At 47.8% G+C, this 21,111-nt stretch overlaps 1 protein-coding gene across 2 annotated transcripts in view; it reads right to left on the reverse strand.

Annotated features, from left to right (window-relative positions):
- Window positions 1–21,111, reverse strand: part of CLPB (ClpB family mitochondrial disaggregase) — a 72,262-nt gene that overhangs the window by 1,743 nt on the left and 49,408 nt on the right. For both annotated transcript variants that reach the window (XM_083609798.1, XM_083609797.1), the window contains exons 8-15: window positions 15,653–15,730; window positions 11,342–11,397; window positions 9,984–10,028; window positions 8,221–8,382; window positions 5,498–5,654; window positions 3,791–3,864; window positions 1,953–2,072; window positions 62–166 (exon numbers count right to left, since the gene is read on the reverse strand). In XM_083609798.1, the coding sequence (XP_083465924.1) occupies window positions 62–166; window positions 1,953–2,072; window positions 3,791–3,864; window positions 5,498–5,654; window positions 8,221–8,382; window positions 9,984–10,028; window positions 11,342–11,397; window positions 15,653–15,730 (797 nt within the window). The remainder of the gene's footprint in view (window positions 1–61; window positions 167–1,952; window positions 2,073–3,790; window positions 3,865–5,497; window positions 5,655–8,220; window positions 8,383–9,983; window positions 10,029–11,341; window positions 11,398–15,652; window positions 15,731–21,111) is intronic.

Genomic DNA, 21,111 nt, shown 5'->3' on the forward strand with positions numbered 1-21,111 from the left:
CAGGTCCCTTCTGTCAACGCTGGAAGAAGAGCAAGAGCTCCCCCTGCCCTGCCCTGCTCACCTCGTGCTTAATGGAGCGGGCTCCGTAGTGCAGGTTGTAGCCGTCCACTAGCACGTCCATCACCTCCCTGTCCCACACTAAGGTGATGTTGTGCCTTGCCTTGGCCTGCAGGGGGAGAAAGAAGCAGCAAGTTACTGGGATCCGATGGCCACGCTTTCGCTCTCTGAAGCAGAGGCTGGTTTGCACTGGGCTGAGCAGAGAGCTTTCTGGGCGGGAGTCTCCTATCTATGGAAACCCCCCTCGCCTGAACACTGTCCTCCACCGTGATCTTGGTGAAATGAGGACATCTTTGTAATACCACCGCACAGAAAATCTATATGGTTGGAGAGGATTTGCGGGTGTGGAGTTTTGCTTCTTTTTTAAAGTACTGCAATTTCCTTCCCCTGGAAAACAGCTTCATCAGAGCTGACAAGAGTTAAGAAGGGAATCGGTTCTATTACAACCTACCCTCATCCTGTTAAGTGCTATATTGTGTAAATTAAGGCCATATTACCTTAAACTTTCTCTAACCGCACACATTTGAAATGGCTTGGCATCAAATATTCATCTGAATAAAAAAGGTAACTTGTGTGTGTGTGAAGTTTTCTCTCTGCACAGATTTTACAAGAGTCGTGGCAACTGCACAAGGCCACATTTTTATTCATTTATTTTAAAAAAATGAAGTTTCCACCCCAAGGAAGTGCAACCCAAATTCTGCACTCAGAGCACATTACAAAAAACAAAAACATGTGCGGAAGATTTGTTCGTGTTGTATAACATTTCTTAATCTAAATGCTTATTCTGACTTTTGTTTTTCATTAAAAGTGATTTCACATGCCTGTCTGTTGCTGCTTAATGACGAGCCAGACCATCACCTGGGCTCATCCAGCTCAGTATAACCTTCACTGGCTGGCAGCAGCTCTTCAGGGCTCCAGAGGACGATCCTTCCCTGAAGGCACCAGGGAATGAATCTGGGACCCTCTGCAGGCAAACTATGTTTTTAAACACTACTATGGGATGCATGCTGCTGTTTCATACTGAGTCAGGTGACTGGTCCATCTAGTGCAGCACTGCCATAGCCAGGCAAGATATTTCAGGACGACAACTCCCATCACCCCTGTCCACTTGTCCTGTTAGCTAGGGATGATGGGAGCTGTAGTCCCAAAACATCTGGAGGGCTGAGTTTGCCTATGCCTGGCCTAAGCAGACAGGAAGTGGTTTCGGGAATGAGTGTCCAAGTCTTGCTTGAGGAAGCTGGTAACTCTCTGCACGCAAAGCTAATATTCTACCACTGAACTATAGTGCCACCCAAGAAGGGCAAGAGTGCATTGCAGGGGGTTGGACTAGATGACCCTGGAGGTCTCTTCCAACTCTACAATTCTAGGATTCTATGAGCGACATGATTAGGAATCTACACGCCACAAGAGAGGGGAAGGTTATTGGGAAGGGCACAGAATTTCCACTCTCTTGATTGCTGGTGCTTTTTACAGACAGGCGTCTGATTTTAATTCTTCAAACACAGCTTAATAATAATAATAATAATAATAATAATAATAATAATAATAATAATAAGGACCAGGAACTTGCTTTGCTTTCTATTTTAAAATGGAAGCTCAGGATTGTAACAAATTTTGTGCAAAATTTGGTATGGGAAATGCTGTTAGGTCTAACTGTCATTAAACTGTAGAACTGGATAACACGCACCTGGATTTAATTTGTGATTTTTCAATTATGTGTCTGCAGTTACATATTTGTGTTCGCATATATGAACCTATCTTCACATTTTCAAGGAATTAACAGCAAGGATTTCTTTCTCTCTTTAAATGAAGTGCTGGTGTGTGTGTGTGTTTGTGCGAAAGGCACAATGCATGGGGAGGGAGGAGATGTGGGGGCGAGAGGGAGAGATCCTTACCCTCTTAGCCCAGAAGCTCAGTTCCTTGTTGACAAGCTGGATGAGCTCCGAGTGGCAAAAGGGGAGGAAGTAGACAATTTCGTTGATCCTTCCTAGGAACTCGTCTCTCCGGAAGTGAGCCTGCAAGAGGAAAAGGGGCAGAGCAGAGAGGTTTGCTGGGAAGGCAAAGCCGATGAGCAGTCTGGAGGAAACCTGTAACATGTTGAAATTGCTGTCCGTGGAGGACAAAACCAGACCAGAAGTGAAAGCAAATCAAAATGAACAGAAGGACGAATGAGCAGAACCTCTCCACTCCCCCCAATTACATCTGGTGGGCTCCCCTTCATTAAGTTTTTTAGGAGGACTCTACCCCCATCTAAGTGTGAACCAGGGAGACTCCTGCTTTGCTCCAGCACCGTAATTTACTCCCAGGTAAACATATAGGATTGCAGGCTCTCAATTTTCCTGTTCAGTATGTTCATACACCAAGTTGCTTCTGATGTTTCTAAAAAATATGAGAATTCCCCAGAAGCTAGTGCGGACTTCTTTTCGGATGGATGTTTGTTATATTACGATATACAGATCCCCGTATTTTAAAAAATTATGCCTAGTGACCCACTGGAATGTTCCCAATGCTACATAATAAATGTGTGCTGCTATACAGTCGTAAGGAACACGGGTGGTGCTGTGGGTTAAACCACAGAGCCTAGGGCTTGCCGATCAGAAGGTCAGCGGTTCGAATCCCCGTGTGAGGGATGAGCTCCCGTTGCTCGGTCCCTGCTCCTGTCAACCTAGCAGTTCGAAAGCACTTCAAAGGGCAAGTAGATAAATAGGTACTGCTCCGGCAGGAAGGTAAACAGCATTTCCGTGCACTGCTTTGGTTCGCCAGAAGCGGCTTAGTCATGCTTGCCACATGACCTGGAAGCTGTACGCCGGCTCCCTCGGGCAGGAAAGCAAGATGAGTGCCGCAACCCCAGAGTTGGCCACGACTGGACCTAATGGTCAGGGGTCCCTTTACCTTTATACAGTGGTACCTTGCTTTATGAACTTAATCTGTTTTGGAAGTCCGTTCTTAAACCAAAGCATTCTTAAACCAAGGTGTGCTTTCCCATAGCAGCGGGGGAGGCAAAGTTCACAAACCAAAACACCTACTTCCGGGTCTGCAGCATTCTTAATCCAAGTTGTTCATAAACTAAGCTGTTCTTAAACCAAGGTACCACTGTGCTGGTAAATATTGTCTAGGGAAAACTACGAGGATTTTGTAAAAAATCTTGTACGATCTACGAAGTAAGAGACAGGAAGAGCTGTTTGACAGTGGAGTGGACTTTCTCGGGAGGTGATGGGACTGTCTTTCCTTGGAGGTTTTTTCAACAGTGGTTGGATCGCCATCTGTCAGGGATTCTTGAGCTATGGTTCTAAGTGTACACTACATGTATATGCTATATAATGATCCTCTGCACTTCTCACACCTGAGCAATAGCGACACATAAATATCAAATTGTCTTCTTGGAATTCAACGGTGGTCTGGGGTGGAGTCCTAAAGGCTCCCCCATACCATCTGCCTCGCCATCCCAGTCAGTGTGTGGCATCTGGGACTGAAGGTGGCAGTGAGGAATGCCAGCCAAACCAACTTCTCCTCTTGACATGGGGCATTAATGTGCAAGTGCTTTCGGCTCAGAGGCTTGCTTGCGGGAAACAATTGAGGAGCCCTCCAGGTCGGAGTTCTGCTCTCATCCACTTGAGCACCTGAAACTGAAGAGGAGGCCTGAAAACAAACCCCCGAGGCTTTGGGGCGCTCCACTTTTGGAAACCCAAGACGGCTGAAAGGAAAGGCTAGCGATAAACAGCACCATCTGTACCTTCAAGATGGGGCGAATGACATTCTCCTTGAACTGCTTAGAGATAGTTATCTTGTCTGTGATCTGGACGTCATCTGAAAGGAAAAGGCACAAGCTTGGCTCAGGGTGCAGGGAGACCCACAAAGACAGCACACTTTCCAGAGCAGGGGGTTCCTTTGCTCCTGCTTGTTGGCTTTGGAAGCCAGCACCGCAGCTTGGCTCATTCTGCTTGCCCAGTGTCCCGAGACACTGTTTGCACAAATTATTGATTGCCTTTACAGTGGTACCTCTGGTTACGTACTTAATTCGTTCCAGAGGTCCGTTCTTAACCTGAAACTGTTCTTAACCTGAAGCACCACGTTAGCTAATGGGGCCTCCTGCTGCTGCCACGCCGCGGGAACACGATTTCTGTTTTCATCCTGAAGCAAAGTTCCTTACCCGAGGTACTATTTCTGGGTTAGCGGAGTCTGTAATCTGAAGCGTCTGTAACCTGAAGCGTATGTAACCCGAGGTACCACTGTATATCCCACCTTTTTTCTCCAAGGAGCTCAAGGTGGCATACATTGTTCCCCCCGCCCCCCTCACTGAATCCCCACAACAGCCCTGTGAGGTAGGTTAGGCCAGGCTTCATCAACCTCGGCCCTCCAGATGTTTTGAGACTCCTGGTCTGGCCCGGAGAGGACCTTAAGGTCCATAGTTTAGAGGTCCCGGGCCCTAAGGAAGTCAGACTATCCTCCACCAGGGCCAAGGCCTTCTCAGTGATGGCTCCGACCTGGTGGAATGCTCTGTCCCATGAGACCAGGGCCCTGCAGGATTTAACTTCCTTCCGCAGGACCTGTAAGACAGAGCTATTCCGCCTGGCTTTCAATCTGAACTTAGCCTGATCTTTTATTCCCCTTCCTTCCCTCCCCCTCCCCTTTTTATGAAGATTACCCACTCTGGGATCCCACAGCTAATTCTCCCCTGGTCTCCTCGCTGGCCCAACTAGGACTAATTTAGCCTGCTAGCCCTGGTGATCATCTAATGTTTATTGGATGGATTTCCCCCCTAAATCGATTTTTGATTTTATTGTTATTCATGTTTTATACCGTATTTTATGCTGTTTTTTGTAGCATCAATTAAGTGTTTTAAATTTGTTGCTAGCCACCCTGAGCCAGGTTTTCTGAACCGGGAAGGGCGGGGTATGAATAAAAATTTATTATTTATTATTACAATTCCCATCATCCCTGACCACTGGTCCTGCTAGCTAGGGATCATGGGAGTTGTAGGCCAAAAACATCTGGGGGGCCGAGGTTGAGGAAGCCTAGGTTAGGCTGAGAGGCAGCGACTGGTCCAAGGACGCACCCTGGGGCAAGTTTCATGGCGGAGTGAGGGATTTGATCGGAGTGAGGGATCTCATGATGGATGGGTTGATCTCGGGGCCAACCGCCATAGCAAAGTGGGGTGATTCTAATCTGCTTCACCACACTGGCATGAGGTTAGGAAGAGGTGTGGCAGACACCCCAAACTTAAACGCTGGTGGCTAAATGCAGGCTGCTGGGCGCAGCCTGTTGCCTTCACGTTGTGTTTTGGGGATATGTTTGGTGCCACTTGAATGAGACATGGAACAGACAGAACTTTGTCTGATACAGCGGAAAGGATGTCACACAGCTTGGGGTTTGGCAGAAGGAAGAGAACATCCAGAGTTTAGAGGGTGGGGGGAGGAATGCACACAGGGGGAATGGGTACCTAGTTTTTCGGCAATTCTCTTCCGGCTGAGTTCCACGGTCTCCTGCCTCAGCTGCAAGGCATGCTGGGCGATCTCATCGCTGGCCACGTTGGAGGTCATGATGAAGATGGCATCTTTGCAGTCAATGGTCTTCCCCTTCCCATCTGTCAGCCGGCCCTTCAGAAACAGCAACGAACAGCAGAGTCAGACTTCTCCGTAAGGAACAAGGAGTGGAATTGATGCAAAGGGAAGTTTCTGGGGGCTGATTCAGGCATAAGGCCCTCTCTGCCCTGCAAGGAGGCTGCAGAATGATCCCCAGAAAGCAGCCCTTGTAGGAGATCTAGTCCAATACATTGGGAAGGATCAAGTTGGGGAATGCTGCCATAAAGAAAGACTGAGAGATGACGTGAGAACCATCTTCAAATATCTGAAGGGCTGCCGCATGGAAGAAGGTGCAAGCTTGTTTTCTGTTGCTCCAGAAGGGAGGACCAGAATCAACGGATCCAAGGGGCGAGAAAGGAGATTCTGACTAAAGCGCAAAACTTTCTGAGGGTAGAGCCATTTGAGAAAGTGGAACAGACTCCTTCAGAAGGTGCTGGACTCTCGTTTGCTTGAGGCTTTTAAAGCAGAGGTTGGGTGGCCATCGGCCATGGATGCTTTAGCTGAAATTCCTGCATTGCAGGGGGCTGGACTAGATGACCCTCAGGGTCCCCTCCAACTCTGCAGTTCTATGTTGCTTGGAAGAGGAATGGAAGCATTTGGGCACTGCCTGTGCACCCGCCCCAGCCCCGGAAGGCAGCTTACTTGTGCTGGAGAAAGCCACTTTAATACGCTGGCAGTGGAACGGCTGTGAGCTATAAAGACATATCATTGGTACAGGGGGATTGTTCAAGCTGCTCCCTCATCAGACATGAGATCATAACCGTTCCTCATACCATACACAGCTAACCGGAGGGGAGGGCAAGAGGCACTTGGGGGTTGCTGCACAGGAGAGTCATTGCCTCTGCCCCCACTCTGAGCTCTCCCCTCCTCTGTCTCCCTCCAAGGACTCTAAAAATAAGAACCTTTCGAAAATACCGATTTGGGGAACGGCAGGGAGGGGGAGAGAAGAAAAATAAAACAAAAGCATAAGTCGTCTGCCCCCTCCCTCCCAGCGCTGCCAGGCGCAGCCGTGCCCAGCTGAAGGACACAAATTTGTGCCGGGTGCTTGGGATTAACATTTCGGTTATTGCTCTGTCAGGCAGGCGGTTCAGGAATTGATTTCGCATTTAGTGGCTGCCACCATGATCTATGCAATACCGGTGATATTAATCCTAGAGAGAAGCACCCCACCCTGAAAAGCCCGCCGCCGCCACCACCAACAACCACACAGCCAGTTTTAATAATAAAAACAAACACACACCAAGAAGTGAGGACACACACAGGAGGGTGGTGAAATCTGCACGCGCTCAGCCCCCCTCAGGGCAATGCCAAGCGCTCCACTGCAGGTCAGCCAGTCAGCCTGGAGGAGTCAGACGTCCTCAGGCACAAACCAACGACCCCAAGGTGTAGCTGCGCATGTATCAATGCCCCTCACCCCAATCAAGTGGGAAACAAGTAAAGTGATGCAAGTAAGTTCAGGACTCAAGGATGCTGAAGCTCCTGGGAGCAGAAGGGTGTGTTCTGCGTAAAATCCAGTATCCTGAGATGCTCAACCGCGGAAAAGGAGCAGCAGAGTGCAAGCTACTAGTCCCTATGGTGGCACACCAGATAATGACGAAGCAAATGCCTTGGCCATCTGGAGAAAGGAAGGGCTCAGAGCCCCCTCATCAGCTTCTCATCCTTCCCCATGGCTATTCTACAAAATGGAATCTGCCGCTTACTGGTTAATACGGATAAATACGTTAGAGGCAGTGTGGTGTAGCGGCTAGAGCGTTGGACTAGAGCCTGGGAGGCCTGAGTTCAGATGCTGACTTGGCCCAAGAAGCTCAGTGCCTCTCAGCAGGCTTGTGGTGGGAATGAAGTGCGGAGGGGGAGAGAACTTTATGCCACAATGAGCTCCTTGGAGGAAAAGGAGGAATATAAGATGCAAGACATAAAATACAGGCAACTCTCCATTTACATGGGGGTTATGTTCCGAGATACCGTGCATTTAAACCACGTCTATTCGGAATGCCATTGGAAACACCTGCAAACACCGCCATCGCTCCCTCCAAACCTCCTTGCTCCAACTCCAACTCTCCACAGGCCTCAAAAGTTGGTGCAAGGGCTCCTGGGATTCCTGGATGCTGTTTTTGTGCCATTTTTGCACTCTTTTAGGGCCATTTTTGCCCCTTTTGTGCCATTTCTGGGTTTGTGGTGATGTACATGTGCACAGTTTTCTCTGTTTGCTGTAGCAGCCCAAAGGACCAGGCAATCATTTATTGCACAAAACGGGGTCCAATGTGCTGAGGGGTTATCTGGGTTAACACAGTGGCGTAGTGTGGGGGGTGCAGGGGGGGGGGCGGCCGCACCGGGCGCAACATCTGGGGGTTAGGGCAAATCCACGGGTTAGGGGGCGCAAATTACTTGCCTTGCCCCGGGTGCTGACAACCCACGCTACGCCACTGGGTTAACATGTGCCTTTCAACTTGATAAGTTTGCATTTTTGTGTGGCCCAAATAACTCTTTCCCGACTGGCTAGCGAGGGTAACTTGCCAAATCACACAGGAACCTCACGCTGCCACAGGGGCCTCGGGCGGCATCTTTAGAAAGACGGTCTTACCTCATCAAACAGCTGCAGCATGATGGTGAGGACATCCGGGTGGGCCTTGTCCACCTCGTCAAAGAGCACCACAGCATTTGGGCACTGCTTCAGCTTCTTGGTAAGCTGGCCGCCTTCCTCATGGCCGACATAACCTGGCGGAGAGCCAATGAACTTGGCAACCTGGGAGGGAAAGAAGCCACAGGCGTCAGGTGGGGACGCCCACGCCCTGGGCCGGGGGAAAGAGACCTGCTGTGGCTCAAAGCAAGACTAGCCTGCACAAGGAGTTCGGAGCCTGCATCGTCCGATTTCAGTGCGTTGAGAGAGCAAGGAAAAGATTGTACGTCCAGAGCTGGGTGCATTCGGAATGGAGGAAATCCAATTACTAAGACCGCAAGGTGCAAATCAGGCGCATCATCACATGGCTGCTTATGCTGCAGAATCAGTTCTGCTCCTCAATCTACATTTTAAGGGATATACAGTGGTGGCTTTTTGCATGGTCTGGAGGAATGGGAGGTGGACAAGGAGAGCATAGGCAGCTGAGTTATTGGTTCAAGGTCCCAGAGATAGAAGCCTTGGCGAGTAGCTCTGAAGGGGCCCTGACACTTTTAAGAGCTTCTGCACTACACTCTGCTTTCCACTCATATTCTAAAACCTCACCAGGAATATTTGATCAACAGGGACTAGGCTAGTGGTTGTACCATCTCCTGGGGGTGGGGACAGTGGGATAACCTAGGGAGGTACTAAGAGGCAAGGGGGGCAGCAGAGGGGGGCGCGGAAAGTCTAAATGACTATCAGACTTTGAACACTAGTATTACTGTATCGAGTTCATCAGTTTGGTTGAATTAATTAAATTAAACCATTTTAAATGGATTTTGAATAAATGTGAAATTAATGGTTTTAAATTTTATCATGTTATTTTCTTCCTCGGTCGTAATGGTAGTAGTATTAATAGTAATAGTAACAGTAATAGTAATAATAATAATAATAATAATAATAATAATAATAATAATAACAGTAATAATATTTATACCCCACCTATCGGGATGGATTTCCCCAGCCACTCTGGGTGGCTTACAGCACATATAAAAACATAGTAAAATGTCAAACATTTAAAACTTTCCTTTCAGATAGTTGTCTTTGACATCTGATTGGAGGGCGTTTGCTCATGCAAACTGCAATTTTGAATAATGCTTTTTATAGAGTGGGGGAACTGGGGCCGAGTTTGTGGAACCAAGGGGATGGGGTTCCCAAAAGGTATAGGAACCACTAGATTAAAAATTCTCTCTTTTTTTCATTAAAAAAAGCCACAAGCTTATCCTGCAACAGATTTCCACTTTCAGACAATACTGAGCCTTTCATAGCAAGGCCAAAACAACAACAACAACAAAAATGAATAAATGAATGAACAGGGAAAAAATAAAAAGGGGAGGAAAATGAACAAGGAGATGGCTTGAGATCTCTTTCCAGGCACCATGGAAAAAGCCTTACTTTATATCCCAACTAATCTTGCAACTAAGAAACAAGGAACACAGAATACAGCTACCTCCCTGTTCTCAGGAGACAGGAAGGAATGTATGGGAGATGGTGTTCTATAGGGCACACCATAGAAATGTTAAGTTTTCTTTTTTCAGGTGAGGCTGGAGGAGCAAGGGTGAGTATGTGGAGTTTGCCACCAAGAGGAGGGTATCAGCAAAGGTGAGAATGCCAAGTGTCGCCAGGTGCGATTCTGGGATCTTCAAACAGTGATGGTCTTGCTGAGGGTGTGCATCTCTCTTACTAACCTCGTGTCTTTCCTGAAACTCAGACATGTCCAGCCTGATGAAACCCTGGTGGCACAAAGGAAACAAAAAGGGACTCATTTATTGGTGCTGATGACAGGCAGCTGCAGTCAATCCCGGATCCCTGACAGAGCATGCCTGCTGCAATGCTAGGCTCTGCAGAGACCTGTCTGTCGTGTCCCCACTTTGCATATTGATCTGTAGTCACAAAAGCTGTTAGGAGAAGAAGTGGCAGAGCATCTGCTCTGACTGCAGAAGGGCCCAGGTTCAAGCCCCCCCCCCCCCCCCGGCATCTCCAGGTAGGGCTGGGAACGGCTCAGTTTCAAACCCTGGAAAGTGGCTGCCAGTAGACTATGCAGGGGGAGAAAGACCAGTGGTATGGCTTGTTTTATTTAGTTACTGGTTAATAGGGATGCTGGACTGCGTATGCTCCCTTTGCGCTGACTGAGCAGAGCTTGAAGACATCCAAGAAACTCCCCAGGGATTCAGGCAAGGCACACACTAAGCTCTACCTGGAGGTGGTCATAGAGGACCAAGCCTGGGACTTTCGTCCCGCAAAGCAGATGCTCTACTCCCAAGTTAATGAGCATCCCTGGGCTTTCTCCAAAACACAGCGGCCAGAATTTTCACCCAAATCACGCCCAACTTTTCTTGCATTCCTGCATTCAAATGTACCCAAGACGGCTGGGCTGCGCTGTAAAAGGTAACCAATGATGCAGAAACCACAATCAGAATATATTGTCCTTTGTTTAAAAACCAGCGAGGTTTTTGCTGCACACCCAAAGGATGAGGCGGGCTTTCAGCTGGCACAGAAACAAGATCTCGATAATAACATCTCCCTTAACCCACCAGCTGCTGTTATAAGCCGCCCTCTCCTCCTGTCCTTCCCCAATAATTCTCTCCGTTTTGTGACGCCCTCTTTGATGCATTAATTAACTAAATAACCAACAAACTGATTAGGCTTTAATGAACCGCTTGTTCTGAGCATGCCATTGAATTAGCACGGCCTGTTTGTCCTTGGCTGTTGTGGTGTTTGATGTGGAGCCAGTAACAACGGCAGCGAGGACAAAAACGTAACAGGGAAAGGGACGGTGGTTTCGCCCTGGAAACCTGCGCACAGAGCGGCATCCTGCATAACTCCAAAACAAAACTGCAACATTTTAAAGTGGTGACTTGCTCCCACAGAAGCCACAGTTGTGGCCAGGGCAATTCTTCTGGATCAGGTCAGAGCAGCTCCAGGGAGGAAATTGTGAAATGGGAACCCTCTTGGTCGATGCCTCCAGGGTCCCTTGCCGCTCCACCCACTGACGCCTGGGGAAACAAGGCTGTTCTGCTGGGGGAACCGAGAGCAGAGGCCTTACCTTCTTGACATCTTTGTGCAGGTACTTGGCAGTCTGCTTGGCCAGTTCAGTTTTGCCTGTTCAAGAAGTGGCAGAGAAAAGAGGGAGTGTTGAGGGAGAAACGCCTTGATAAGAACATCAAGAAGAGACCATGCAAAAAGCTCTCGGGAAGTTGTGCGACAACAAAACCAAGACCCGTTTGCAGCGTCTGTGTTACAAGTGAGATCATGGAACTGTGGAGTTGGAAGGGACCACCAGGGTCATCTAGTCCAACCCCCTGCCATGCAGGAAACTTTGTGCCCGACAAGGGGCTCAAACCCACACTCCTGAGATTAAGAGTCTTCTACCAGCTGGGCTAATATATACTTAAAGAAACAAAAACAAACACAGCACCGGCTCAATTCTCAAGCTACCCCAGGAACACGAGAGCCACTGCAACAGCACCACCTTTTCCTGTGTCTACTGGCCACGTGGGACATCCTGGGCTACAGAGCCCACGCTGTGGCTCCTCCCCCCCGCCAGGTTTCAGACACCTGGAAACCGAGTCGGCAAGGATGCTGGGCGTCAGCCACAGCATGGTCTCCCCTTCTGTGGGTCCAGGCTTTCTCACACCCCCTGGCAGGCAGCGCTGGAGGAGTGGTGTGACAGTGGCATGACCTGTGGCTCTCTCCGTCGGAGGCAGCAATGCTTCTGAATGCCAGATGCTGGAAACCACAGGAGGGGAGAGTTGCTTTTGGACTGGATGGGCCAATGGCTCTTCTAACGCTCTGCTCACAAACAGGGTTCCCTGAAGGACCCATACCAGTGACAGCTGTCAGTCTCAGGGATGGACCCCGTAGGTTCTGCTTTCACTTCCTTCCAGAGCTGCCCTCCCTTGCCCCTTCGTCTGCACAGTCCCACCTTGAGCTCTTCTTGGCCACATTAGGATGGAACTGGTTGCTGGAAACTGATTCTTTTAACCCTATAAAGGCCTCCAAACTCTCCCTACACAAAATTATTAGTTATCATGCTCACGTTTTTGTAAGATGACAGAAAGGACTTTTTTGGACTGCCAACCTGGTGCCCTGCAGACGTGTTGAGAATACAACTCCTATCAATGGCTGTGCTTAGCTGGGCCTGAAGGCAGCTGCAGCCCAAAGCTCTGGAGGGCACCAGATTGGGGACAGTTGGGCTACAGAATACCTTTTGCTCTTAAAATAACTTTTGTGGGGTGTTTTAGGAAAACATAAACTGCAAAGGAAAGTGAACTGTCCCTGCTGCCTCCACTGGGAAAAAAAGGAAGCTTTGAAGGATTTGCTGTGCAAAAGTGCTTTGGAGGACCAGGCGAGCGATGGAGCCGAGGCCCATCAACCCAGTCTTCCCCCAACGCAACGTCCTTGACTTCAAGACAAGGAGCAGATTTGCTGGGAAACACAATATTCTTTGTTTATTGGATTTATATGCAACGTCTATCATAAAAGTCTAGGCATGAAGGCGATCAATAATTCAAAACACATATTACGGAATAAATCCACATTGACATGGTATCAACAAACATGTCAGCCCCCACTGCGGCGGGAGATTTTGTCCCTCGCGAGGCATGTACCTGCGCAAAGAAGCCCCTGCAGGACCCTGGTAAGGTGCCCTCAAGGTGAAAGGGCACTCCAGGGTCTGCCTGACCCAGACGAGATGCTGGAGGGAAGACTTCTGAGCGACAATCCTTCCCTTGGCTCTTCCTTTCACAACCAGGGACTGCCAATTCCTGCTGCTTCACCCTTTTCGTTGCAACTGCATCTTGCACAGGGGTTGCGCTCTGGTGACAGTGCATATACGCAAAAAAGGTGTATACCCGAAGCACCGTTGCATGACCATCCTTACCTTCCAAGCAAGGCAGAGAACTTTAAAGCTCTCAGGTTTGCCTTTTGGGTTCTGGGATGCTCTCATGAAATCTCACAGGGTTGTCTGAGATCACGGCAAGAGCATCTCAACAGCCTGGTATGCAAGTCTGACAGTTTAAAAGCACTCTCCATGCAGGGGAAATCCTGTTCAAAAGGATCTTTTAAGCTATCCGCTTACATTTGATTTGTGTGATTTCAGCCAGCTGGTCTTCAACCATGTACCATTGAAATAGCACATGTTAGATGTGTGTAGGATGTGATCATATTGTACGTCCCAAAGCCACACTTTATTCTCTGCTAAAAGCTTTGTCCTGCCTCTTCACCCCTAATTTCCATGACTCCGCCTCACCTGCTCTCTCATCTGCCTGGTTCCAGTGTTCGGAATTGGCAGGGTGCCAAAAAGCACCTCAAAAAGTCTGGGTGCCATTTTTTTTTTTGCGCCTGGCTGACACTCAAGGATTACTGAAATGTATGTGCTTTGGAGCCTCAAAGTACATGTTAAGGATAGACAATATGTTAAGGAGCTTAATAATAAATAGTAGAGTATTTTGAAAACTGAAGTATGGTACTAATATTTTTATTGCCAATACTAAATTAAACATGCATTAACCATTTCTGCTAAAATGTGGTATTAACAATGTGTCACTTACGCAAATTGCGTATTAATTCATGCTTATCAAAATAATAAATTTAAAGTGTTGCTGACCTGACCGCCCCGCCCCCCCGTGGCATCTAGACATTCTGTTTTGGCGCCCACAACTTTGGTCCCAGGAGCCATTTGGCTCCTAGCTTTTCTATCCCAGTTTCTAACACTGGTTCCGTGTCTCAGAAAGGGTGATTCAATTCAGACCCCATGCCAAGCCATGGTTGGTGCTAATCAGAGCTTAGAACCCAAAACAACATAGGGGTCCAGAATGCTGACTGGGCCTTGGGTTCCCTTGCCTTCCCCACCCATGATTTTACTCCAGTGAGAAGGCTCTTCCTGGTCCATTCTAGCGTCCTTGTCTTTGCTGGACCCTTCTCAATCTTTGCTCTGCAACAGGAGCTATAAACTTGCTTCTGTCTTTCAAAAATGGAATCAGATCTCAGGGTGCCAGTTCGGTTTGGTGGTTGTGGGGTGTGGATGCCTTGGCAACACATACAGCTCTCCCCGGGGCCATCCTTTCCTGGAGCTGGCAAGAAGCTTGCGAAAGGCAATACAACTCTTGGTGACTTCTGGGATGATGCTACGATTAAGGATTTTCAAATAGGGAATGATCCTGGTGAATTTATGTCTGTTTTTACCCTTTTAATGGTTTTATTGCATGGTTTTATGCTTTTATTTCTGTAAACCGCTTTGCTGGTGTGGGTTTTTTTAAATGACACAGCAGTATACAATTATTTTTATAACTGAATAATAATAAGAAAAATTCTATGTACGCTACAACAGCAGCAAGAATACTTTTTGCAAAGTATTGGAAGACACAAGATTTACCCACTTTGGAAGAATGGCAGATGAAGGTGATGGACTATATGGGATTGGCAGAAATGACTGGCAGAATCCGAGACCAGGGAGAAGAGTCGGTGGAAGAGGATTGGAAGAAATTTAAAGACTATCTACAGAAATATTGTAAAATTAATGAATGTTAGAATGATGTTGGATAGAAATTAAGTGGTTTCCAGCTGTAATGCTTTAAGAATATGGAAAAAGGGTTATAAATAGGTAAAAACATAATTAAAATGATGTTGGATTGGAAATAAGTGGTATTAGCAACAAAGTTAATAAGAATATGCAAAAATGAATTGATAATGGATGAAAATACTGAGTTATAAAATGTTAAGTTATAGAGATAAGATAAATGAAAGAGGGTAAGGATTTGCTGATTTGATTATTTAAATGGGAATACAAGAAGGGGAGGTGTGAGGAAGTCAAAGAAACAAGCAAATGAATTTTAAGTTATGAAAAATGGAATTGTTTATAATTTTTCTTATTTTTTCTGTGTGTTTATTCTTATTTTTTTGTTTCTTTTATTATGTGTTTTTGTATATTTGTTTTTGTAAAACCTTAATAAATATTTCTCAAAAAAAAAAGAAGAAGAAAAATTCTATGTTTCACGTGAATATTGTACCTAGTGTGATTTTCTCACTTTGGAATTTGGGATAGTTCACATTCAGTGCCACTATTATGCTGTTGCAACTTATTTGTTATAGAAAGTGGTGTTTGCCGATGACTTGAACCACTGGCAGTGTCTCTGGGCAGGGGGAAGGTAAGTGGATTGAAAAACCTGTCCTTTACTTGAGCCCAGAAAAGTACTTGAAAACTAGACTTGAGATTTCTGGCCCATCTGTGGTGCAACATCTTTGGTTTTTCTAGCATGTGTGGAAAAATCAGCACTGGCGTTATTTCTGGGGCTGGACCAGCCTGCATCATCCCCCAAAAAATGAAAGAAGGGGAAAAAAAGGACGATGACTTTACCTATTCCTGACGATCCCAAGAAGAGAAAAACCAGGGGATGCTCCTCGTCATACCAGCCATTTTCCTTCCTCCGAATGGCTGCAATCGAAAATGCAAGAAAAACAAAGGAAGGGGTTATATATCTGGGCACATAAAAAAGGGAAAGGCATATAAATCAATGACACAACAGCAAGTATAATTATCACTAAGTATACACTATGTTTTACTGCTCTCTGCCCACTCAAAGTCTTCGCTGCCATTAGAGCTACCTAATTTGATTAGCCAGCAAGGCCCCCAGAGATACCTAATCAGGTTAGCATGGATTTGGAAAGCTGCCCAGAGCAGATTTCGGATAAAGTTTTCCAGGATGTGCACTCAGCGTTGCCAGGGAAACAGGAGGGAGGATGGACACTGAATGAACCAGAAAGGGACCTGTCGGGTGGACCGAGAGGGGAGGGGAAAGGGTTGGGGGAAAGAGAGAGAGGCTCAATAGCTCGCCACCTTTGTGCACAAAGACCTGGGAAGGAGAAGTTTGCTACCTCTCTGACGCTAACGGGAAGGAAGCCTTGAATTCAAGGTCATGGCAGCCTTGTGAAGACTCATGGGCCGCAGTAAATAATGGTGCTAGGGTGGAGGAGGATGCAAGGGAGATATGCCAGGGAAACAGGGGATGGGTTTGGAACACAAAAGGATCTACTTTGCAGAGGAGCAGCACTTAAAACTTCTGGGTTGCCCAAACCTGCCCTCTGGGGCAGACAGCTTCCCTGTGGATCCTGCTCTTCTTGGCACCCCGACTGCAGCTTTGCACTCTCAGATCACAGCACATGCACAGCGTTTAAAAAAGGGAAGGAAAAAGTGACCACATGAGAACAAGGGGGCAGCATTTGTTGACATTCAGTGGCTGTGCTTAAGGTCTGGCTGCTGCATTAAAGAAAAGGACAGGACACATAAAATAAAGGACTTCTTTACGCAGCACAAAGTTCACCTTTGGAACTCAATTCCACAGGAGGCAGTGATGGCTACTAGCCATGATGGCTCTGCTCTGCCTCTACAGTTGGAGGCAGCAATGCTTCTGAATGCCAGCTGCTGGAAACCACAGATTAGGAGAGTTTCCCTTGTGCTCGAATCCTACTTCCAGGTTTCCCACGGGAGGTTGTGGGCTCTCCTTCCTTGGAGGTTTTTATACTGAGGTTCGATGGTCATCTGCCACGGATGCTTTTGCTGAGATTCCTGCATTGCAGGCTGGGGCTGGACTGGATGACCATTGGAGTCTCTTCCAACTCTACAATTCTATTATCTGTTCACTGTGAGAACAGGATGCTGGCCAAAAAGCTCATTGGCTTGATCCAGCAGGCTCTCTTTATGTTCTTCAACACTTGTCGCTGGTGCCTAATGGATGTAATCAGTGGACATTCTTTTTTGGGGTGGGATGTGCAGCGTTATATGGAAGTTGGAACAGGGGCATTTGGGAGAGCAGAGAAAAAGAAGGGGCGGTGCCTCAGCGCAGCAACAGGAGAAGCTCCAGAGAGCTCTTTAGAAAATGGCAAAATAGTGAGAAGTGGGGTACAGTGTTCCTAAATAAATATTTGCTTGTGAGTTCTGACCCAAGAAATGCCCTGTCGATTCCACATGTGGCTGCCTCGATTCTGTCCTTCCATCCAAGTACAGTGGTACCTCTGGATGCGAACGGGATCCGTTCTGGAGCCCTGTTCGCATCCTGAAGCGAACACAACACACGTCTGCGTGTCTGGTGATTCGCCACTTCCGCGCATGATGTCATTTTGAGCGTCTGTGCATGCGCGAGCGGCAAAACCCAGAAGTAACACACTCTTTTACTTACGGGTCTCCGCGGAGCGCAACCCGAAAATACTCATCCCAAAGCTACTTCAACCCAAGGTATGACTGTACAATGGATGCTCGGGTTGCAAACGTGATCCTGCAGTGCCTGCAACCCACAGCATCATGTATGCTCACACACGGGTTGCGATTCAGCACTTCTGCACATGCGCAAAGAGCGATTTAGCGCTTCTGTGCATGCGCCAAAACCCAGAAGTAACCCATTCTGGTACTTCCAGGTTTTGGCACGTCTGTAACCCGAAAACGCACAACCTGAAGCTTCTGTAACCCAAGGTATGATTGTATAATGCCTGGCGCAGGATTCCTGCTTTAGCCTTCTGAGAAAATCAGCTTTTGCTTCAAAAACTCTATGAAGCTCTTGTCTTCATAGATAAAAACAGGCTTGAAAAAGCACGTGGGCAGGAGCTGGATTTCTGAGCTGCAGTGATGTGAAGCTACAATGCTCTGCCCCTTGGCAGCCTCAGCAAGCAGCCCCCAACAGAATAAATTATGCAAAACAAAAGCATGCAGGCAATTTTGCTTAATTTATGCAAGTTGCAGAACATGCTCTTCCTGACACAACTTGGCAGGATTTTTAATGGCGTTTTATGTTAATTTGTATAAATTGTTTTATGAATTGGCAGCATGTAAATACGTTTAAAAACAAACTCCCTGCACATACCCTGTGAAATTGTGGCTGAAAACTTATTGAACCCCCACTTCCCTTTTCTCAGAGGTGCACAACTCACCACGAGGCTGGCTTTTCTGGGTTGCTGTGGCACGGTGAAGCAGCATCTTGAACCCCCTGATCCGTGTCCTGACCGTGACTCCTCCTCTCCTGGAAAATGTTCAAGAAGCAGTTTTCAGTCAGGACAGGGCGAGGCGCCAACTTGGTGTGCTCTGAAGCATTCAGAGGACCACTTCAGCATGCCAAAGCCACCCAGGAAAGCCAGCACACAGCATGAAAAATGGTGCCACAAACCTCCAAACCATGCCAGCTGCTCTATGTGCCACATTCACCACCCAGATATTTTTTTTCTTGGGGCCTCTGAGTTGTAAACGCGACACTGAGGTGAAGCCACTTCTGCTTGCCAGGGCTTGAGGAACTATGGACCCAGCAGGAGAGGACAATCCAGCAGCTCGATGACTAATGTACCAGTAGCCACACTCCATGAGAAAGCCAAAGGAATTTGGAAATTGCTACTAAGCTGCCATGTTTGCATCCACAGTGCATCTATGCCCGCGTGTGGGCCAATGGCCTGATCCAAAAAGCTCTTCTCATAGCCACCGCCTGTTAGCCATTCCACCTGAGCCCATGAAACCACTTTATTTTGTTAAATACATAAAATAGCCCCCCCCCCAAATTACAATTTAGATTGAAAGTTCCCTGGTGCCAAGACTTGTGTTCCCCTCCTGCCTCAATGCTATTCTGTGTGCTGGTGATCTTAATTAAAATACCGTATTTTTTGCTCTATAAGACTCACTTTTTCCTTCCTAAAAAGTAAGGGGAAATGTGTGTGCGTCTTATGGAGCGAATACAGGCTGCACAGCTATCCTAGAAGCCAGAACAGCAAGAGGGATTGCTGCTTTCACTGTGCAGTGATCCCTCTTGCTGTTCTGGCTTCTGAGATTCAGAATATTTTTTTTCTTGTTTTCCTCCTCCAAAAACTAGGTGCGTCTTGTGGTCTGATGCGTCTTATAGAGCGAAAAATACAGTACATAGCCACTCCAAGACAGAAAGATGAAGCCACGGCAGCTCTCAGTCATTCTTTCGTTTGTCCTTTCCTGATGCTTTAAAAGAGGATCAAAAACATTCATGGAGAAGGAGAGGGAACTGTGGAACTCTCTCCCACAGGAGATAGTAACGGCCACCAACTCGGGTGACTTTAAATGGAGAATGGACAAATTCATAGAGGAGGAGAGCGCTACTGATGGCTATTAGCCAGAATGGCTATGCTCTGCCTCCAGAACTGCAGAAGGGGAAGATTCCTCTTGTGAACGACTCCTGCTCATGGGTTTCCCCAAAGAGGCATCTGGTTGGCCACTGTGAGAACTGGATGCTGTGCTACACGGCCTGATCCAGCAGTTTCTCCTTATATTCTAAACTTAAAAGAACTCAAGGTGCAGGAGAAAAGGGAGAGGGTCAAAGGGGTCAGTGCCGCATTCAAATACAGTGGTGCCTTGCAAGACGAAAAGAATCCGTTCCGCGAGTCTCTTCGTCTTGCGAAGCAAGCCCATTAGCGGCTTAGCGATCAGCTGTTAAGTGGCTTAGCGGCTTAGCGGATCAGCTGTTAAGCAGCTTAGCGGGCTTAGCGATCAGCTGTTAAGCGGCTTAGCGGCTCAGCTGTTAAGCGGCTTAGCGGCTTGGGAAAAAGGGGGGGGGGAGGAAAAAAACCCCGCAGGAACTCGCAAGACATTTTCGTCTTGCGAAGCAAGCCCATAGGAAATTCCTTTTGCGAAGCACCTCCAAAACGGAAAACCCTTTCGTCTAGCGGGTTTTCCGTCTTGCGAGGCATTCGTCTTGCGGGGCACCACTGTAATAATCTCAGATTCAAAACCTGCCAAAACCGGGCACAGCAGCAATTTAGCTTCCAGCCACCTCAGAACCTTTGCGACAGCATGACATGCTCAGCTACAGCTGCATGCAGAAGGCCCCACGTTCAGTCCCTGCCATCTCCAGTTAAGATGCTATCACAGACAAATGGGCTTGGAGAACAACCCAGGAAAGGGACTCTTTGCTGCCATTCAGGGGAAATATCCCCAGCCTAGGTGGACCAATGTCCTGACTTCACACGCCACGACAGCTTCCCATGCTCCTTGGGCTGAAAAGGCACTGATACATCAAGGAGAGGCTGCGACGCCTCATCCGATGAAGGTCTTCCCAGTTTCCAGTCCTATTTAGAACAAGGCCTCTGCCTTCCAACGCACTTCTCAAAAGCTGTAGAACCATAACTCAGGGGCAGAGGACGTGGTCTGCATGCAGAACATCTCAGCTTCAATCCCAGGCACCTCCAGGCAGGGCTGGGAGATGCATCCTGCCTGAAAACCTGGAGAATGGCTGCCAGTCGGTGTAGGCACTCTCATAAAAGTGTTTTGTGATACTTTGTGCAAAGAAGAGAGGATGCAGCAGCAGCTCTATTTTGCAGCCTTCCCCCGTTGCTGCGCTGCATGGGGCTGATGGGAGATGCCCAGAAGGGTGCCAGGTTGTTGCGCTAGACAGGGCCTCCTTGCAGAGAACGCTCACCTGCACAGGCGGCTTTTTAAAATTCCACTCAGCCCTGTCTTGGCGGTTGACAGAGGTCAGCGAGACCAGAGATGCGACGTATTACGCTTGACAGAGGCGCTCCTTAAAAGTAGGCGAAATGCCAAGCTCGAAAAGAATGACGAGCAAAAGATATATCTTGTGATAGCCGAGTAGGATAATGGAAGGGGAGGGAAAGGCAGACAGAAGGAAAGAGAAAGAGAGTGAGAGAGCGCAGATGAGAACCACCAGATGCTTGAAAACAGGCCACTGTGCTTCTTGCAGAGAAGGGCAATGTGGACAGCATGTCCAGAAGCACCCAGAGGCAGAGGACGAACTCTGGAGAAGGGCCAGTGAGCTTTTCCAGACAGGGGGCTCCAAATAATGATCCTTTCAACAACAG

This window comes from Podarcis filfolensis, assembly GCF_964270895.1.
Source record: "Podarcis filfolensis genome assembly, chromosome: 4".
NCBI lineage: Eukaryota > Metazoa > Chordata > Lepidosauria > Squamata > Lacertidae > Podarcis > Podarcis filfolensis.